At 47.1% G+C, this 19,394-nt stretch overlaps 2 protein-coding genes across 3 annotated transcripts in view; one reads left to right on the plus strand and one right to left on the minus strand.

Moving 5' to 3' along the window:
- The window catches only part of PIAS4 (protein inhibitor of activated STAT 4), a 33,471-nt gene extending 32,682 nt beyond the window's left edge, over positions 1 to 789 (minus strand). The window contains exon 1 of one of the 2 annotated variants that reach the window (XM_082206475.1): positions 718 to 789. In XM_082206475.1, the coding sequence (XP_082062601.1) occupies positions 718 to 744 (27 nt within the window). In that variant the 5' untranslated portion in view covers positions 745 to 789. Of the gene's footprint in view, positions 1 to 713 lie in introns of both variants that reach the window. The other variant, XM_082206476.1, reaches the window with a different exon arrangement.
- Positions 790 to 1,074: 285 nt separating this feature from the next.
- Positions 1,075 to 12,982, plus strand: LOC309522951 (uncharacterized protein). Its single transcript, XM_082206710.1, has 4 exons — positions 1,075 to 1,221; positions 4,799 to 5,470; positions 10,085 to 10,257; positions 12,006 to 12,982. Exons 2-4 carry the CDS (start codon positions 5,159 to 5,161, stop codon positions 12,301 to 12,303), a joined length of 783 nt encoding a protein of 260 aa, XP_082062836.1. The 5' UTR covers positions 1,075 to 1,221; positions 4,799 to 5,158; the 3' UTR covers positions 12,304 to 12,982.
- Positions 12,983 to 19,394: the final 6,412 nt, after the last annotated feature.

The raw sequence follows: 19,394 nt of genomic DNA on the forward strand, positions 1-19,394 counted from the left end.
AGCGCCGCAACCCCAGAGTCGGTCACGACTGGACCTAATGGCCAGGGGTCCCTTTACCTCACCTTTAACACCACCCTCCTGAACCCAAGGGGCGCTTACTTTCTGAGCAAGACCTGCGTAAGATCGCACTTTGCTGTTGTGTTTTTGTTTTGTTTACGCTTTCAACACACGCACCAATCAGGATTAAATCAGCTCCAAACAAACAGTCCCCCCCCCAAAAAAAAATCCACCTTGCAGGGTTGGTGGCAACTCCTCCTGGCTGTCAAAAGGTGCCCCAAAGGGAGGGCGAGATAAAAGGCATGTGAACAAACAGACAGACAAACAAACCCTCTTGGGGGGGGGTTTAGAGGAAATGGGGAGGGTCTTCTCTGGCATGGGGGGAGGGGAGGGCTGTCTTGAAGGTGGGGGTGGGAAAAAAGCAGCAGGTAGGGAGAGGGGGGATGTGAGAGTGGGAGGGGATTGGTGAGGGGGGTCGTCCCTGGAGGGGGGTGGGGAGGCCGCCCCCTCCCTCGGGACGAGGGGGCGGGGCTTCTGGCTGCCCCTCCCCTTTAGCCACGCCCCTCCCTCCTCAGGTGCCCCTCCCTTGGGCAGAGATTCAGAGGGTCCCCCCCCCAAAAAAAACATACCTCAGTGAGGGGGGGGACGGGGCGCCCCTTCGGACCCCCGCTTCTCCTCTCCCTCCCTCCCCTCCCTCCCTCTCCTCTTTCACTCACTCACTTTCGCCTCCACCAGCTCCGCCGCCATCTTGGCTATCCAGCATCCAACGCGCCGGGAACAGGTGGAGGGAGGGGCGGGGGGAGGGAAGAAGAAAGGGAAGAGCCGCCCGCGTCACGTGACGGGGGGACGTCAACGGCCAGGCGCCCCAGCTCGGCCAATCCGGAGCGCGCGTCTTGCGGTTTCTTTCCCCGCCCCCGTCCTCTTTCCTCCAATCAGCGTCGACGGTCCGTACAAAAAAAAACCCTCTCCCGACGTGCGACGCCGGAGACGAGGAGCGCGGCGCACGCGCATGCGCGCCAAGCGACCCGGCGAAGCCTTCTCGGGCCGCCAGAAGAGGGGAGAGGCGGCGCAGGCGCACAGCCAACCCGCCTTGCCCGCTTCCTCTTCCCGAGAAAGGGCGATGACGACGCGTGGCCACGCCCAGCCGGTTCTTAAAGAGACACTCACCCCCCCCAAAAGGGGGAAATAATTTGCGGGCAGGATTTAATCTGTGGTCCTATTTAGGTTCGACTTAACCTTAGGAGAGGGTTTTGTAGTGGCTAGGCTCGGTTTCAGTGGACGAACAGCAATATGGTCATGGAGGCCCTCTGGGCATGTGCAGAGTGCATTTAAGAGGCCCACCAAGTAGCCACAATTTAAAAATAATTTGAGAGGAAAGGCAGGATGTGAATCTAATGGATAAAGCAACGCCACACACCCCACTTTTTTGGGGGGGATAAGCTGAATCAGTAGAACATGAGAGTCTTAATCTCAGGGTCATGGGTTCCAGATTCCTGCATTTCAGGGGGTTGGGCTGGATGACCCCACGGGGTCTCTTCCAACTCTACGATTCTGTCACTCATCTTCGTTCCGCTCTGTCCAAAATCCCATGTGGACTGATCATTATCGTCACCATAATCATTTATTAAATTTACCGGTCGCTTGTGATCCGAAGGGATCCAAGCAACTTACAGCAATATGTATTTTATACATACATGCAAAAGGCTGGGCTGGATGAATCCCTAGCCGGAATTAAGATTGCCGGAAGAAATATCAACAACCTCAGATATGCAGATGACACAACTTGGATGGCAGAAAAGGAGGAGGAATTAAAGAACCTCTTAATGAGGGTGAAAGAGGAGAGCGCAAAACATGGTGTGAAGCTCAGCATCAAAAAAACGAAGATCATGGCCACTGGTCCCATCACCTCCTGGCAAATAGAAGGGGAAGAAATGGAGGCAGTGAGAGATTTTACTTTTTTGGGCTCCATGATCATTGCAGATGGTGACAGCAGCCACGAAATTAAGCTTCTTGGGAGAAAAGCAATGACAAACCTGGACAGCATCTTAAAAAGCAGAGACATCACCTTGCCAACAAAGGTCCGTATAGTTCAAGCTCTGGTTTTCCCAGTAGTGATGTATGGAAGTGAGAGCTGAACCATAAAAAAGGCTGATCGCCGAAGAATGGATGCTTTTGAATTTTGGTGCTGGAGGAGACTCTTGAGAGTCCCATGGACTGCAAGAAGATCAAACCTCTCCATTCTGAAGGAAATCAGCCCTGAGTGCTCACTGGAAGGACAGATCCTGAAGCTGAGGCTCCAAGACTTTGGCCACCTCATGAGAAGAGAAGACTCCCTGGAAAAGACCTTGATGTTGGGAAAGATGGAGGGCACAAGGAGAAGGGGACGACAGAGGACGAGATGGTGGGACAGTGTTCTGGAAGCTACCAGCATGAGTTTGACCAAACTGCGGGAGGCAGTGGAAGACAGGAGTGCCTGGCGTGCTCTGGTCCAGGGGGTCTCGAAGAGTCGGACATGACTAAACGACTAAACAACTACTAACCTTAGGAGAGGGTTTTGTAGTGGCTAGGCTCGGTTTCAGTGGACGAACAGCAATATGGTCAGGTAGGCCCTCTGGGCATGTGCAGAGTGCATTTAAGAGGCCCACCAAGCAGGCACAATTTAAAAATAATTTGAGAGGAAAGGCAGGGTGTGAATCTAATGGATAAAGCAACGCCACACACCCCACTTTTTTTGGGGGGGGATAAGCTGAATCGGTAGAACGTGAGAGTCTTAATCTCAGGGTCGTGGGTTCCAGATTCCTGCATTGCAGGGGGTTGGGCTGGATGACCCCATGGGGTCTCTTCCAATTCTGTCATTCATCTTTGTTCCACTCTGTCCAAAATCCCATGTGGACTGATCATTATCATCACCATAATCATATATTAAATTTGCCAGTCGCTTGTGACCCAAAGGTATCCAAGCAACTTTCATTTCAGCAATATATATTTTATACACACATAATACGCTTTGGGAAGGGGGGGCAAAGCAGGAAAACTGTACAATACATCAATGTTTTGTCAGTTTATTTATTTGCCCTATTACCCCCCTGCCTTGCATCACCAGTAATGCCACAGTTTTCAGAATTCTGGAAAATCGGGAGAAGTGGCAAAAGAGGCAAAAATTATATATCATAGCTGGTGCCTGTCAGAGAAAAGGAAAGAAATAACAGATAACCCCACGTGTTTACTATAAAGACAGCATTTCAGTTTTCTATAGATTTCAGATATTTGCTACAGCCTTTGGCGGTGGGCGTTGTATTTCTGTATTTTTTAAAATATACGCCACACTGCATAGACAGTTTGCCTGCCCCTCATAACAACCTTGCAAAGCTTTTCTGCTGCTGCCACGCTGAATAAATCAGCAGTAATTTATGGATGCAAATATTTCAGGAACTTCCTGCAGATTTTGGCCTGAAGGACGCTGCCTTGATTTCATTGGAAGCCCAGAGCCTGGGAAGCTCATTCGAAAAAAGGAAACGAGTTGGACATAGGGTTGCCATATATCAGAAAGTGAAAATCCAGACCAAAAATGTTGTTGAGCTTTTAGAGCTTTTTTTTTTCATATAAATCGCCAAAATTGCCATTTCCAATATGTCCGGATTTTCCCAGACGCATGGCAACCCTAGCTGCACATTCAAACTTTCCAATAAAGAACAAAGTGTCGGTCATGTTCATCCCTTTACAAATGAACTAGTTCATCCCAACGGTTATCAGCTGCTGTGCTGAATTATAAAATATGCTTACGTAGGTTTAGAAAACACCAAAACACACTCACAGATTGTTTGATTTACTTCCCCCAACAATTGTGATTTAAGCTTAAAAGAGTCTATACCTTGGTTCTCAAATGCCTTGAGACTCAAAACAACTTGGAACCCAAACACTGCAAACCCGCAAGTAAGTGTTTCCTTAATAACAATTTAAACTATTTATTTAACTAAAAACAACAACAACATCATAGCATATGTATCCGTGTTTGTTAACTGAGTTTTAGCCCACATGAAAAACTTAAAACAAATCCTTATTTCCTGATGAATAGCCTTTGGACCAGCCATCCCCAAACTAGGCCCTCCAGCTGTTGTTGGACTACAACTCCCATCATCCCTAGCAAGCAGGACCAGTGGTCAGGGATGATGGGAACTGTAGTTCAAAAACAGCTGGAGACAAGGCGTAGCTGAGTTAGAGGAACGTGATGTAGGACAGCTTTCTGCATTCCTGTTCTGTGCAGCTTCAATTTCTGCGGCAGCCTCTTATTTTACTCAATTTGGAATTTGCTCTGATATATTTTAGGAATTACTCCTTAGCTTGCCAGCCGTCCTGGCAGATAATAATGATAATAATAATAATAATAATAGTAATAATAATAATAATTTATTTGTACCCCGCCCATCTGGCTGGGTTTCCCCAGCCACTCTGGGCGGCTTCCAACAAAGACCAAAAATACACTAACATGTCACACATTAAAAACTTCTCTGAACAGGGCTGCCTTTAGATGTCTTTTAAAAATAGGATAGCTGCTTATTTCCTTGACATCTGATGGGACGGCATTCCACAGGGCCACTACCGAGAAGGCCCTGTAGCTTAGCTCCTCGCAATAAGGGAACCCCCAGAAGGCCCTGGCGCTGGACCTCAGCGTCCAGGCAGAACGATGGGGGTGGAGACACTCCTTCAGGTATACTGGGCCGGATGCAAAAGGGCAGGATTAAAGCAAAAACAAAAATCCTAATGTAATGAAATAAAAACGGTTCCTCTTTTGTTTTCCTAGACCCTCCTGTGACCCCCTCCCTGACCACCACCCCCCCGTCTCCTCCAGCTGCCGCCAACCTGTTGGTAAACCCAGCTCAGAATTCCTGTATCCCGAGCGGATTAATCAATGTATTTATTAGGCTTAGATGCCAAATCCTGCTAAAGCTAAGTCTTTGCCAGATAAACAGGCTGCTTTGCGGAGGCAGCCCGTTTGTGAAAACACAATTAGCAAACCCTGTAATCTGCACTAATTACAAGCCCAGCCCTCGGGAGACACTTCTGTTTCCGCCGCTGCCCCGACACAGCTCCTGGACCTTGCTGGACTTCCAGGACCGGCGAAGATGAGCTGAGATCAAGGGCATCCCAAGTTGCGTCCGCCATGGAAAGGGCAGAGGCAGAGGTCCAGAGGAAGCCTAACATCTCCTTCACCATTGACTACCTCCTTTTCGAGAACAGGAAGCCACCCCGCAGGGATCCAGACCCGAGGGGCGAACAAGCGAGGGCAGAAGGGAGAGGCGTCGCAGAGACAGAGCAACCTGGACCTCACGCACCTCCAGATCTCCTGGACAAACCCAACCAGTCTTACATCGCCCTCATTTCGACCGCCATCCTCTCCTCGCCGGAGAAGAAGCTTTTGCTGTCCGATATCTACCAGTGGATTATGGATAAATACCCGTACTTCAAAAACAAGGTGAGATCCACCAACAGGTACCCTGGAGAACATGGGTCGTCACCTTGGGGCCTTGAACTACCTTCTAGACTCGCTCAACCTAGAGCCCTTGTCCATTGAGCAAGCCAACTTGCTCAACATGGCTGGTTCCTTCCAGGGTACAGTGGCCGAGAGTCGTAGGACCCCAGAGGAAGCTGCCTTTCCCCGACACAGACCATTGGTCCATCTAAGCTCAGTATTGTCCATCTCTCCAGGTTTTCGGGCCAGAGCCCTAGCTGCTGAGGATTGTTGGTGGAACTTTCTGCATGCAAAGTACATGTCCCACCACCAAATTGCGGCCCTTGCCTTATACAGTCCTGCTAGTTGGCAGGTCTCCGAGACCAGTCCTCTGTCTGAAGAGGAAGGGCTGTCCAGTTAAGAGATAAAAAACGTCCAAGGTTCATGAAATGGTCCATTGACAGTTAGCCCCACAGAAGGCTGAGGAAGCAGACATATGATCTAGTCACCCTCCCCTACATTATGATGAAGTTTAATGGGTTGTATCCAACCGGGGCCGGATATCGGTTTGATGAGGCCCTAAGCTACTGAAGGTAATGGGGCCCTTTATATGTCCAGCTGTCCTTTGTCAACAACAAATTGCTGCTGGTTTTTTTTTTGTGTTGAATATATGCTATGTGGTAATTTATGGACCTAATAGGTATCTGAAGCCATTTGCACGTAACAGAATGTGTATTTTATCAAAGTAATTGTTGAACTGAAATACAATTAAGAAGAAGTATATTAATAGTGAAATATAATTAAGAAGAAGTATATTTTTGGGGACCCCCCCAAGAGAGTGGGGCCCTAAACTATAGCTTGTTTAGCTTACACTTAAACCCGGCACTGTATGCAACACTAGTCCTGCTGAAATTAATGGATCTAGATTAGTCACGTTCATTGATTTCAACGGACCTAATAGCACTGGATTCCACCCAATTCACCCTTTTCCATTTCGAGTTCTTATTTCCAAATGTGCGCCATGCATATAGCATGCAAAATATATGCAAATCAGCACCCTTTTCCCCCCTCCCTTTTGGCGATACGTAAGTGGCCGTCCTTTTCACGAGACTGGGACGTCGGACGCCAGTGACACAGTTTTTTGGCCTTTTTAACACCCAGTTCGCTTCTCACTCTGGTCCGGGGATATCTCAGCAGAAATCCCTAGGGCTCGGGACAGAAGCTCAAAACATTATAGGAAATTCCTGCCAAACAGCGGTAACTCTCAAACAGCTCTCCTGCAAAGGGTACAAATTTACTTTCCTATCTACTCCCTTTTTTGAGCTTCTGACTTGCAAACATTAAGTCTAGAGAGCTTCCTTTGCTAGGCTTGCGGGGAGAACGTTGATTCCGTCTGCAATTTAACAAACAACTACAAAACTCCCACCTTTTTTGAGCCGAAACAGAGTTATCCTTCGAAATCCCTGCTTCTCCAGATTCCGTGGTGCAAAAAGACATGCCTTAGAGGAATGGGTGCGTAAAATTCATGAAAATAACACACAAAGATGGACTATAATTAGGGTGAGCTGCTTGCAAATGTTTGTACAGCAGTCTAAACAGCATCCAAGAATGTTGTTCGTTTGGAGAAATTTGCACTGAAATGTTAACGTATTTTCCTGAGGACTTTATTCTTGGAAATTGCAGCAGAATTCAAAAGTAGGAGGGAATTAGAAGCTGAGAGAAACCCAAACTGACAGATATGTCTGCCTCTATTAAGTCTCGCCAGACCGCGGCAAGTTCTCTTGTTGCTGTTTAGTCGTTTAGTCGTGTCCGCCTCTTCGTGACCCCCTGGACCAGAGCACGCCAGGCACTCCTGTCTTCCACTGCCTCCCGCAGTTTGGTCAGACTCATGTTTGTAGCTTCAAGAACACTGTCCAACCAACCATCTCATCCTCTGTTGTCCCCTTCTCCTTGTGCCCTCCATCTTTCCCAACATCAGGGTCTTTTCCAGGGAGTCTTCTCTTCTCATGAGGTGGCCAAAGTCTTGGAGCCTCAGCTTCAGGATCTGTCCTTCCTGTGAGCATTCAGGGCTGATTTCCTTCAGAATGGAGAGGTTTGATCTTCTTGCAGTCCATGGGACTCTCAAGAGTCTCCTCCAGCACCATAATTCAAAAGCATCCATTCTTCGGCGATCAGCCTTCTTTATGGTCCAACTCTCACTTCTATACATCACTACTGGGAAAACCATGGCTTTAACCATGGCAAGTTCTGGGTCCACTCTAATGACCCAAGGACCACAACAAGTTGACCTTGGGAAGCAGTGGGGCACTAGTAATATTTCAAGAGTTGGCAACGAAGCTTCAAGTGGCTGGTAAACCAAAAGCTCGTCACCGATTTATCTCAGTTGCCACCAGACAGTTGCCTGCGGGAAGTTTTGAGGGTTAAATAGGGGATAATACATGCATGCTACTTCCAACAAGTAAAAATCAGATTAAAGTAAATAAACAAGGTTTTTGACATTGGCTGATTGTACAAACAAGGTTTGGAGTTAGGCTATTATTGTTGCTTGCTTGCTTGCTTGCTTGTTTTATTAAATTTGTATACCGCCCTTTATCCGAAGATCCCAGGACAGTTCACAACAGAAAAAATACAAAACGAGAATACAAAATATATAATAAAACAAAAACAAACCAATCCCACAAAGAACATTTAAAAAGCCCGTAGAATGTTAATCAGCTGAAGGCCTGTCTGAAGACAAACATTTGTTTGTTTTATTTATTACGTTGTTATTGAATGGTTTATTTATTAAATCGGTTAAATCATTACATTGAATAGTGGGATCTGCAACAAAATGTTGCAGTCTGGAGTTCTCCTGTTTAGGGTGCCTGCCAGCCAGCCAGCCAGCCGTGCCCTATTCTGGATTCTCCATTCCCACCCACCCTCCCCTCCTGCCTCCACAATGTTTTAGTTGCTTAAGTTACAGATAGGTAGCCGTGTTGGTCTGCCATAGTCAAAATAAAAAAATTCCTTCCAGTAGCACCTTAAAGACCAACTAAGTTAGTTCTTGGTATGAGCTTTTGTGTGCAAGCACACTTCTTACGATACCAGTTACAGATAGGTAGCCGTGTTGGTCTGCCATAGTCAAAATAAAAAAATTCCTTCCAGTAGCACCTTAAAGACCAACTAAGTTAGTTCTTAGTATGAGCTTTTGTGTGCATGCACACTTCTTCAGATACCAGTTACAGATAGGTAGCCGTGTTGGTCTGCCATAGTCAAAATAAAAAAAATTCCTTCCAGTAGCACCTTAAAGACCAACTAAGTTAGTTCTTGGTATGAGCTTTCATGTGCATGCAGAAAGAAGAAGAAGTGTGCATGCACACGAAAGCTCATACCAAGAACTAACTTAGTTGGTCTTTAAGGTGCTACTGGAAGGAATTTTTTTATTTTAGTTGCTTAAGTGTCTGTTTGTTGCACTTCCATCCCACCTTTTTTCCTCAATGGAGCTCAAGGTGGTGAGAATCATGATTCTCTCCCTCCTCTTTTACCGCCCACCACAACTCTGTGAGGTACGCTAGCCTGAAAGTGATTGACAAGGTCACACAGTGACCTTCGTGACCCAAGTCAGAGCAAACCGGCCAACCAGTCCCCCAAATGCAAATGAAACAGAGATGCCATCAATAGGCACCATAAAGACATGATACCCAAGACCAGAAAGCATTTAGATTAGATATGGAAGCGATGGAAGTCAATCAATGAAATTTTATTATATTATTATTTTCGTATTCATATATTTGTAGAATAAATTTGGAAGAAATTCTTCCAACTTTTCTTCTTCTTCTTTTCTCTTTATTTTTTCTTCTTTTCTTCTCTTTTGCTCCTTTTTTCATATATATGTGCTTATTTGAAATATATATGTAAGTACAGTGGTACATGGGTTTACATAGGCTTCAGGTTACATACGCTTCAGGTTACAGACTCCGCTAACCCAGAAATAGTGCTTCAGGTTAAGAACTTTGCTTCAGGATGAGAACAGAAATCGTGCTCTGGCGGCGCAGCAGCAGCAGGAGGCCCCATTAGCTAAAGTGGTGCTTCAGGTTAAGAACAGTTTCAGGTTAAGAACGGACCTCCAGAACGAATTAAGTACTTAACCCGAGGTACCACTGTATGTATGTATTTGCAATATTTTGCTTATATTTTGTAACAATTATGATACATAAATTAAAAATGTTAATAATAAAAAAATAGTAAATAAATAGGTACCGCTCTGGCGGGAAGGTAAACGGCGTTTCCATGCGCTGCTCTGGTTCACCAGAAGCAGCTTAGTCCCGCTGGCCACATGACCCGGAAGCTGTACGCTGGCTCCCTCGGCCAATAAAGCGAGATGAGCGCCACAACCCCAGACTTGGTCACAAGTGGACCTAATGGTCAGGGGTCCCTTTACCTTTACCTATTCCAAGCCTTGTTCATAGCTGGGAGACGTTCAGCCAAACATACAGAGGCGAAACTCCCTCAGAACTCCCTCCTGCCATTCTGCCCGGTTCCTAAGCAAAACCTCCGCCCCGCGGCAACCCCCGTTTATACCGGCGGCGGAGTTAACCCTTCGGTGGCAAACTGAATGATCCCCCAACACCCCTCTTTCCCCCGTTTTTTTACGTGCAGGAGAAGAGTTGGCGCAACAGCGTCAGGCACAACCTGTCGTTGAACGAGTGCTTCATCAAAGCCGGCCGCAGCGACAACGGAAAAGGCCATTACTGGGCCATCCACCCGGCCAACCTGGAAGACTTCTCCAAGGGAGATTATCACCGGCGGAGAGCCCGGCGAAGGATCCGCAGGTGAGCGGCATCCCCGCGGCTTTGGCGCTGCTCTTGCGCCAAACCAATCCCCCATTTATCCCTCCCCCCCCTTGGTTCTCCATGCGCCATATGCAAAGTGAGCCCTACTCCTCCTGTCCTTTAATGGGCTCTATTAACCCTCCAATACACATGGGAAGGAAAACACCTTTAGCCCTCCGGCTGACCTCAGCTTGACCTCCCCAGAACCAAAGGGAAGACCTGCTCTCCGGCTCTGCTTTCTCCCTTCGGGGTTGGGTAAGGAAAAGGCAAGGGCCATTCAGTCCCGGCGCCAAGGTCTATTATCACGCGGGCTTGTGACCCAGCGGAGGCCAAGTAGGGTACTTTGAATTGTGCTTGGAAATGTACTGGGAGCCAATGTAGGTCCTTTAGGACTGGTGTTATATGGTCTCGGTGGCCGCTCCCAGTCACCAGTCTAGCTGCCGCCTTCTGGATCAGTTGTCGTTTCTGAGTCACCTTCAAAGGTAGCCCCATGTAGAGCGCATGGCAGTAGTCCAAGTGGGAGATAACCATTAATCCACAGTAATGCTTAAAGCACATGCTTTCTCCCAAAGAATCCTGGGAACCACTATTATAAATAGCAGTGTGGCGTGGTGGTTAGAGCATGGGTAGGCAAACTAAGGCCCGGGGGCCGGATGTGGCCCAATCGCCTTCTAAATCCGGCCCTGGGAATCAGCATGTTTTTACACGAGTAGAATGTGTCCTTGTATTTAAAATGCATCTCTGGGTTAGTTGTGGGGCAAAGGAATTTGTTCTTTTTTTCTTCTTCTTTTTTCAAAATATAGTCCTGCCCCCCACAAGGTCTGAGGGACAGTGGACCGGTCCCCAGCTGAAAAAAATTGCTGACCCCTGGGTTAAAGAGTTGGAACAGGAATAGGGTTCAAATCGCCTCTTGGCCCTGAAACTCCCTGGGTGAACTTAGAGGCCAGTCACTGCCCCTCAGCCCGGTCTACCTTAGTGGAATTCATTGAGGAGAAAGCAGAACGATGTAAGCTACCTTGAACTCCATGGGAGAAAAAGGTGGGATGGAAACGCAACTAATGTTTCTATGAAAACTTGGGAAACAATCAGTCTCTTTTGTTATCAATCCGCGGAGAAAAGGCAGAGAATGAAACTCTTAATCTCAGGGTGTTTGGGTTCAAGCATTGCTGTTTCTATGAAACAGTGTATAAATAAAGACAGTGCTACCTTGCTTCTCAAACTTAATCCGTTCTGGAAGTCCGTTTCAAAACCAAGGCATGCTTTCCCATCGAAAGTCATGCAAATGCAAAATGGATCAATCCACTCCAGACTTCTAAAAACAATCCCTAAAACAGCAACTTGACATTAAGTTTCCTATCTGACGGGACCATTGATCCATCAAATGAAAGCAATAAACAATGTACTGCAGTCGCACAGTCAAATCAATCAGTAGCTGAACTGGGTTCCAAGCAGTCACAAAAAAATAATAGCCGCAAAAACTCAAAATAAATAGCAAAAGCAGACAGACCTCAGCGTCGCACTCAAATCGGAAGCGTAACACTCAAAACAGAGCTCGTTTGGCTTCTGAAAAATGTTCGCAAACCGGAACTCCCAATTCCGGGTTTGCAGTGTTTGGGTTCCAAGTTGTTTGTGTACCAAGGTATTTGAGAACCAAGGGACCACTGTAGATATAAACACAAAGCTGTCCCACCAATGGCCTGTTTCCTGCAAATGTGAATTTTGGTCCTTGCTCCTCTTCCTTCTCCCAGGATGGCGGTGAACTTCGGCTACTACCACCCATATGCTTTCTATGGACTCAGCTGCTGCTCCCCGGGGCGCTACTGCCTCTGCTGCCCTCCATATGCCCACGCCGGCCTCCCTGGCATGACTCCACCTTGTCCGCCCGGGCTCCCTCCTCTCCTGCTGCCCTCGGCTGTCTCCTGGCCTCATCCTTTCTTCTCCGGAGGAGGGAAGGAGAAATCCCAGGCTGAGAAGAGGCTGAACTGGGCGGCCTGGAGCAGACCGCAACTGCAGATCGGGCCCGTCCTGGCCCACGCTAATCCGTGACGCCTTCTCCAGCTTGGGTCCACCAGCAGCCTCTGCGTCAGAGATGGTTCATGGAAAAGACAATCTTTTTAGGTGCTGCTTCTCTCGAAGAGGCCTGGGCTGAAAGCTTCTCCTGTCTATTCAGCCCTCAGGATTCTCCCCAGGCCATTCTGTTGGAGAGAGAGGTTTGGAGGAGATATTCCTACTCTCCAGAGTTAAGCATAATGGCGATTGCTCCCAGCACATTAAAACTTGGTTAGATTTACATCTGCCCTTGCCCATCTTTAAACAAATATTCTTCACAAAAAAGGCTTAGGCTAGAATAAATCACAGACACTTAACTTTGCAACAACAACAACAAAAATTGAATGTTGTACTCACAGAGTCCCCAGATGTTGCATCAAACATATCTCTATCTGCTGGCAGTGAAATTAATAATAAAAAAGGGTTTCAAATGAATTAAATGGGAAAAGCATATTGTTTACTTACAAAAAAGGATCGCGCAAACTTTTGGTTAGCAAAGATGCAGGCTGTAAAATCTCATTTGTTGAGAGTTTCAGTTCACTTGGCTTGTAAAAGACTGAGAAAGAGGAGCCAGAGGCTGCTGAGAGCCTAAGCCACTCCCACTTGGGTAACTTGAGCGCAGGGCTCCAGTTAACCCTTTCATGCATGCAAGTCAGGAACTGTAAATTGCAACATGCACATCAGGCCACACACACCCTGACTTGGCCACACCTCACACTGGCCGTGCTCTGCAGCCCCCTCAGATCCCTTTTCCTGGCTGGAATGTCAATGAACTAGGATTATGCTTCTTCCTTGCCTAGAGAAAGGATGGAAAGGGGTTTGTGAGGTGTGCGTGCATAAACTAGTGTTGTGCCCTGACTGCAGGGTTGTCGCTTCCAAAAACAGGCTGCTTCCGTGCGAGACTCATTCAGACTCTATCCCGGTCTGCTTTGTTCTCCCACAAATCACTATTGGGCAATGTTTGGGTGGGGCAGGCTATACCTCCCCCCACATTTTGACAGAAGCAATTCCCAAGCCTCCAGAATGGATAGAGCAAATTACAGGTAAACAAGGCTCAGGGGCTTTTGTGCTGAGAGCCTTAAAAGAAAAACACCTAAATGTTTGATCAGAAGTGGATGAAATTTGCAGGCGAAGTTAACCCTTCCGAAGGTAATGTTTTCTCAGCAATTGGTTTGGGAATTGCAAACGAGAGAGCGGTAAGGAACTGAAGAGAAATAAATAAGTTTGGGGGCTTTTGTGCTTCTAGATACCATGAAAGTTGGGGTGGGGTGGGAGAATTAAAAGTTATTTGCTTGCCAGAGGAATTCATTCCCTCTAATTATGAGTCTGACGAGCAGCCACAACATAGCTCCCCGTCCACTACCTCCCCCAAACTGGTCCAGTCAAAACAATGGGTGTGACTGGCATCCACTGATTTTTCAATTCATGCTCGTCAATCAAACCCATTGATTTCATTTGCTCTGCTCTGAATATGGCTTAAGTCAGGTACAACCCCAAGTATTGCATTAAAAATAAATACCGTATTTTTCGCTCTATAGGGCGCACCGGCCCATAGGGTGCACCTAGTATTTTTTGGGGGGGGGAAATAAAGGGGGAAAATTATTTTTCCCCCAGGAGCGGGGCTGGGGCGGGGGAAGCCTGAGCTTCCCCCGACCCCAGCCCCCAGAACAGGCTGCTCAGCGCGCCCCAGCCTTCGGGATCCAGGCTGCTATCCGCAAGCCTAGGGAGCCTGGCGAGAACTTGCGGGTAGCTTCCTGAAGCCTGGAGAGCGAGAGGGGTCGGTGCGCACCGACCCCTCTCACTCTCCAGGCTTCAGCGAAAGCCTGCATTCGCCCCATAGGACGCACACACATTTCCCCTTCATTTTTGGAGGGGAAAAAGTGTGTCCTATAGGGCGAAAAATACGGTAAATGGGAAAGGGGTTCTGAATTGTGTTGTCATCCTTACCCTTGGAGTCTTCTCACCTCCAGACAGAGTACATCAAGTCCCTTCAACCTTTCCTCAAAACAGCATGAGATTCTTAATCTTGGTTTGAGCCCCATGTCGGGCAAACAGATTCCTACATTGCAGGGGGAGGGGGTTAGACTGGATGACCTTTTGGGGTCCCTTACAGCTCTAATTCTGTGATTCTGTTACAATAAACCGTGTCCAAAGTAACAGTTGTTGGGTTGTTGTTGTCTACAGTCATAGCTCTTGTTACGTTCGGTTCAGGTTACGTCTCCTGCGGCAACCCGGAAGTACCAGAAAGGGTTATTTCCGGGTTTCGCCGCTCATGCTTGCGCAGACGTGCAAAGTGACATCACACGCATGCGCAGAAGCGGTGAATCACGACCCGTGCGTGCGCAGACGCGGGTTGCGTTCCGCTCAGGCTGCGAATGGGGCTCTGGAACGGATCCCCTTCGTAACCAGAGGTACCACTGTATATCCTTTAACTGTGTTTCCGAACCTTGTGTTTCATTTTGCACGCATTGGACCCACAAGGTGCAAATACATATGGGGCTTAGTTTCAGTCTCCCAATTTACGCTGGGGGGAAGCGGGGGGACGACGTTGTTGGGAGACCTAATGCAGAAATCGATTTGCTTGATTGCCTAAGCCTTCGTTTTTATTTAAAAACACACACACTCGCAAGGCCTGGCCCTAATTGCTTGCCTGCTAATTGTTCCTGATGCTGTTTAATGAAAATCTCGGATCTAGGCCACTAAGTGGCATTAAGGGAGATAACATTGGCTTTTAATCCCACCAGATAAGCCCCCCTAAATCTTGTAGCGGCCTCGAAAAATAGGAAGCTTATGACACAAACTAATCTTTTAACGTTGTCATTTGCCCTTTGCACCGAAAAAGGTGTAAAGCTAATATAACAACACAGCCGAAGGTGCTGGGGGGGTCAGGGTTGAAGCATAAACATGTCAAGTAGAAGGCAGGAAAGGAAGTCGCTGAACGGGATTCTCCCACAAGAGGCGTTCAGACAGACCTAAGAATTCACTTCTATCTCTTATGTGGGACATAATACAGTGGTACCTCCGGTTACAGACGCTTCCGGTTACATATGCTTCAGGTTACAGACTCCGCTAACCCAGAAATAGTACCTCGGGTTAAGAACTTTGCTTCGGGATAAGAAAAGAAATCATGCTCTGGTGGCAGCAGGAGGCCCCATTAGCTAAAGTGGTGCTTCAGGTTAAGAACAGTTTCAGGTTTAGAACGGACCTCCGGAACGAATCACTGTATTTTTCGCTCTATAAGACGCACCAGACCACAAGACGCACCTAGTTTTTGGAGAAGGAAAACAAGGAAAAAAATATTCTGAATCTCAGAAGCCAGAACCGCAAGAGGGATCGCTGCGCAGTGAAAGCAGCAATCCCTCTTGCTGTTCTGGCTTCTGGGATAGCTGCGCAACCTGCATTCGCTCCATAAGGCGCACACACATTTCCCCTTACTTTTTAGGAGGGAAAAAGGGAGTCTTATAGAGCAAAAAATACGGTAAGTACTTAACCTGAGGTACCACTGTATAATGTTTGAAGATTGGGAAAGGTTGTGGAGGAAAGGGGTCAAGTTTACTGCATGTACAATGTTAAAGGAAAATAGAATGAAAGTGATGGATAGATGGTACTTGACCCCTGTAAAGTTAGCAAAGATTTACCACAACACTGAAAATCTATGCGGGAAATGTAAAGAAAAGGAGGGTACCTTTTATCATATGTGGTGGACTTGTCCCAAGGTGAAAGACTTCTGGGAAAAGATTTAAAATGAACTGAAAAAAATGTTGAAATATACATTTACAAAGAAACCAGAGGCCTTTCTTCTTGGAATAATAGATTTGGAAATGCCCGAGAAAGATGTTCATTTATTTTTGTATGCTGCAACTGCAGCAAGAATTTTATTAGCTAAGAATTGGAAAACACAAGAAATACCAACAGTGGAAGATAGGCAGATGAAGATGATGGATTTTTCAGAGCTGGCAGACCTGACTGGAAGAGTCCGCGACCAGGAGGAGTATCAGGAAGAATGGAATAAATTTAAAGACTACTTAGTGAAATATGTTAAGATAACTTATTTGGAAGAGCTTGCAAATAGATAGATAGGTTTAGGAGTTAAATATGTAAGGATAAGATTTAAGATGTTTAATGTCAAACTAGAAAGAATGAAAGAGGTTAAGTGACCAAGTTATTTTTTTGAGAAAATCGATTTTGGAAAACTGTTAAAAATGAGATACAATGAAATTCCGCCAAAGGGATTTGAGGAAGTCACTTAATAATGTTACCAAGATCTAAATAGGATGTATGTATGTATGTATGTATGTATGTATGTTTGTGTGTTTTGAAATTGTGAAAACTAATAAAATTTCTTACTTCAAGAATTCACTTCCATCTCTTCACTGCGATCTGAACCAGGGACTGAGAAGAAATTTTATTTGGGTCACATTTAAGGGCGAACGTACAGGAAACGCACCTTCCAGAACAAGACACCAACCGAAAAACAAACACCCTTCAAAATTCACACTTCTCTGAGTTTTGCAACCCAGCCAAGTGACAGGCAGGGGGGGAAAGCATGTGCTAAAAGGGCGTGCAAAAAACTGTGCAAGTTTCACTGCAAACAACATTTTAAAAAACGCATTGTAATTCTGGGAAATTGCTGTGCGAAAAAATGTGCCTGTTAGGCACATCTGCATACAAACAAAAGGTGATTCAGACTAGAATGCTGGTGAATGTTCATGAAGACTTGAAAAATAATAATTCACAAACTGATATTGAAAATGTCAGAGAGAAAGAAATAAAAAAAAATGACAGATTCGCCCACCAACAAAATATAGTTTGAGGAAGGAACAGGTCAACTTTATTCTGCCTTGGCTGGACCACACATGGAGTCCTGTGTCCAGTTCTGGACACCACAATTCAAGAAGGATGTTGACAAGCTGGAAGGTGTGCAGAAGAGGGTGATCAAGATGATCAAGGGTCTGGAAACCAAGCCTGATGAGGAATGGTTGAAGGAGTTGGGTATGTTTAGCCTGGAAAAGAGGAGACTCAGAGGTGGTGCGATAGCCATCTTCCAGTATCTCAAAGGCTGTCACATGGAAGATAGAGCAAGCTTTAACTAATTCCTTTAGACCAGTGCTTCCCAAACTTGGGTCTCCAGCTACTGCTGGACTACAACTTCCATCATCCCTAGCTAGCAAGACCAGTGGTCAGGGATGATGGGAACTGTAGTTCAAAAACAGCTGGAGACAAAAACAGCTCTCCACCAGGGGTGGAGAGCCATTGTTCCTTCCATAGGCTGCTGAACTACAATGCTCAGCAGCTCCAGGAAGCACAACCAATGGCCAGGAATCGTGGGAGTTGTAGTTCAACCTGCAGAGGGCTAAAGGTCCCCACACACCTGCGCTAGATGGAGTCAGAGCAAAGTGGTCTGCTGGAGCTCTCCAGGGTACTGAAGCTCCAGCCTGACCAAGCCACTCTCGAGTATCCGTTCCATGCGTGAAAGTGTTATGGCTACTTGTAATGTCAGGGAGCTGCAAGGGACAAACTGGGGACTTCAGCTGGATGCACAGGTGCGCTGTTTGTGGACCCACAGAACCCGGAGGTTGGAGAGTTTGCCTTAGCAGTTAAGCGCACTCAGGTCCTAGAAAGAGCCTGCCCTAATCATCATCATCATCATCATCATCTATTATTTATACCCCGCCCATCTGGCTGAGTTTCCCCAGCCACTCTGGGCGGCTTCCAATCGAGTGTTAAAAACAATACAGCATTAAATATTAAAAACTTCCCAAAACAGGGCTGCCTTCAGATGTCTTTTAAAGAGAAGATAGCTGCTTATTTCCTTCACATCTGGTGGGAGGGCGTTCCACAGGGCGGGTGCCACTACTGAGAAGGCCCTCTGTCTGGTTCCCTGTAACCTCACTTCTCACAGGGAGGGAACCGCCAGAAGGCCCTTGGAGCTGGACCTCAGTGTCCGGGCTGGACAATGGGTGTGGAGACGCTCCTTCAGGTATACAGAGCTGAGGCTGTTTAGGGCTTTAAAGGTCAGCACCAACACTTTGAATTGTGCTCAGAAACGTCCTGGGAGCCAATGTAGGTCTTTCAAGACCGGTGTTACATGGTCTCGGCAGCCGCTCCCAGTCACCAGTCTAGCTGCCGCATTCTGGATTAGTTGCAGTTTCCGGGTCACCTTCAAAGGTAGCCCCATGTAGAGCGCATTGCAGTAGTCTAAACGGGACTAGTAGTCCTTCAGGGATACTGGACCGAGGCCGTTTAGGGCTTTAAAGGTCAGCACCAACACTTTGAATTGTGCTCAGAAACGTACAACCTGGCAGGGGAGGAAGGGCAGCACAGTGGGCAAAGAGGCCAGGTTATGAGACTAGCTGGAAGGTGTGCAGAAGAGGGTGACCGAAATTATCCAGGGTCTGGAAACCAAAGCCTGATGAGGAACGGTCGAAGGAGCTGGGTATGTTTAGCCTGGAACAGAGAAGACTGAAACGATAGCTGTCTTCCAACATCTAAAGGGATGCCACATGGAGCAAGCTTGCTTCTGTTCCAGAGGGTAGGATCCAAACCAATCGGTTCAAATTACAAGAAAAGATATTCTGGCTGAACATTAGGAAGAACTTTATGAGGGTTAAGAGCTGTTTGACAGCGGGACAGACTCCCTCTGAAGGCGGTGGACTCTCCTTCGCTGGAGGTTTTTAAACTGAGGTTTGGTGGCTGCCTGTCAGGGATTCTTTGACTGTGGTTCTTGCATTGCAGGGGGTGAGACTAGATGCCCCTACGATTCTCTTTTAAAAGGGTGCTCAGCCCTGCTGTTATTATAAGCGCGAAATCATCAGCTGCAGGCCTCCCAGCATTGGGCGCAATCTAAATTTTGCACAGTCTGGCCTTGTGCAGCCTTGCTAGGAATAAAGGTAAAGGGACCCCTGATCATTAGGTCCAGTCGTGGCCGACTCTGGGTTGCGGCGCTCATCTCGCTTTACTGGCCGAGGGAGCCGGCGTACAGCTTCCGGGTCATGTGGCCAGCATGACTAAGCCGCTTCTGGCGAACCAGAGCAGCACACGAAAACGCCGTTGACCTTCCGCCGGAGCGGTACCTATTTATCTACTTG

Source organism: Podarcis vaucheri, assembly GCF_965113315.1.
Source record: "Podarcis vaucheri genome assembly, chromosome: 18".
Taxonomy (NCBI): domain Eukaryota; kingdom Metazoa; phylum Chordata; class Lepidosauria; order Squamata; family Lacertidae; genus Podarcis; species Podarcis vaucheri.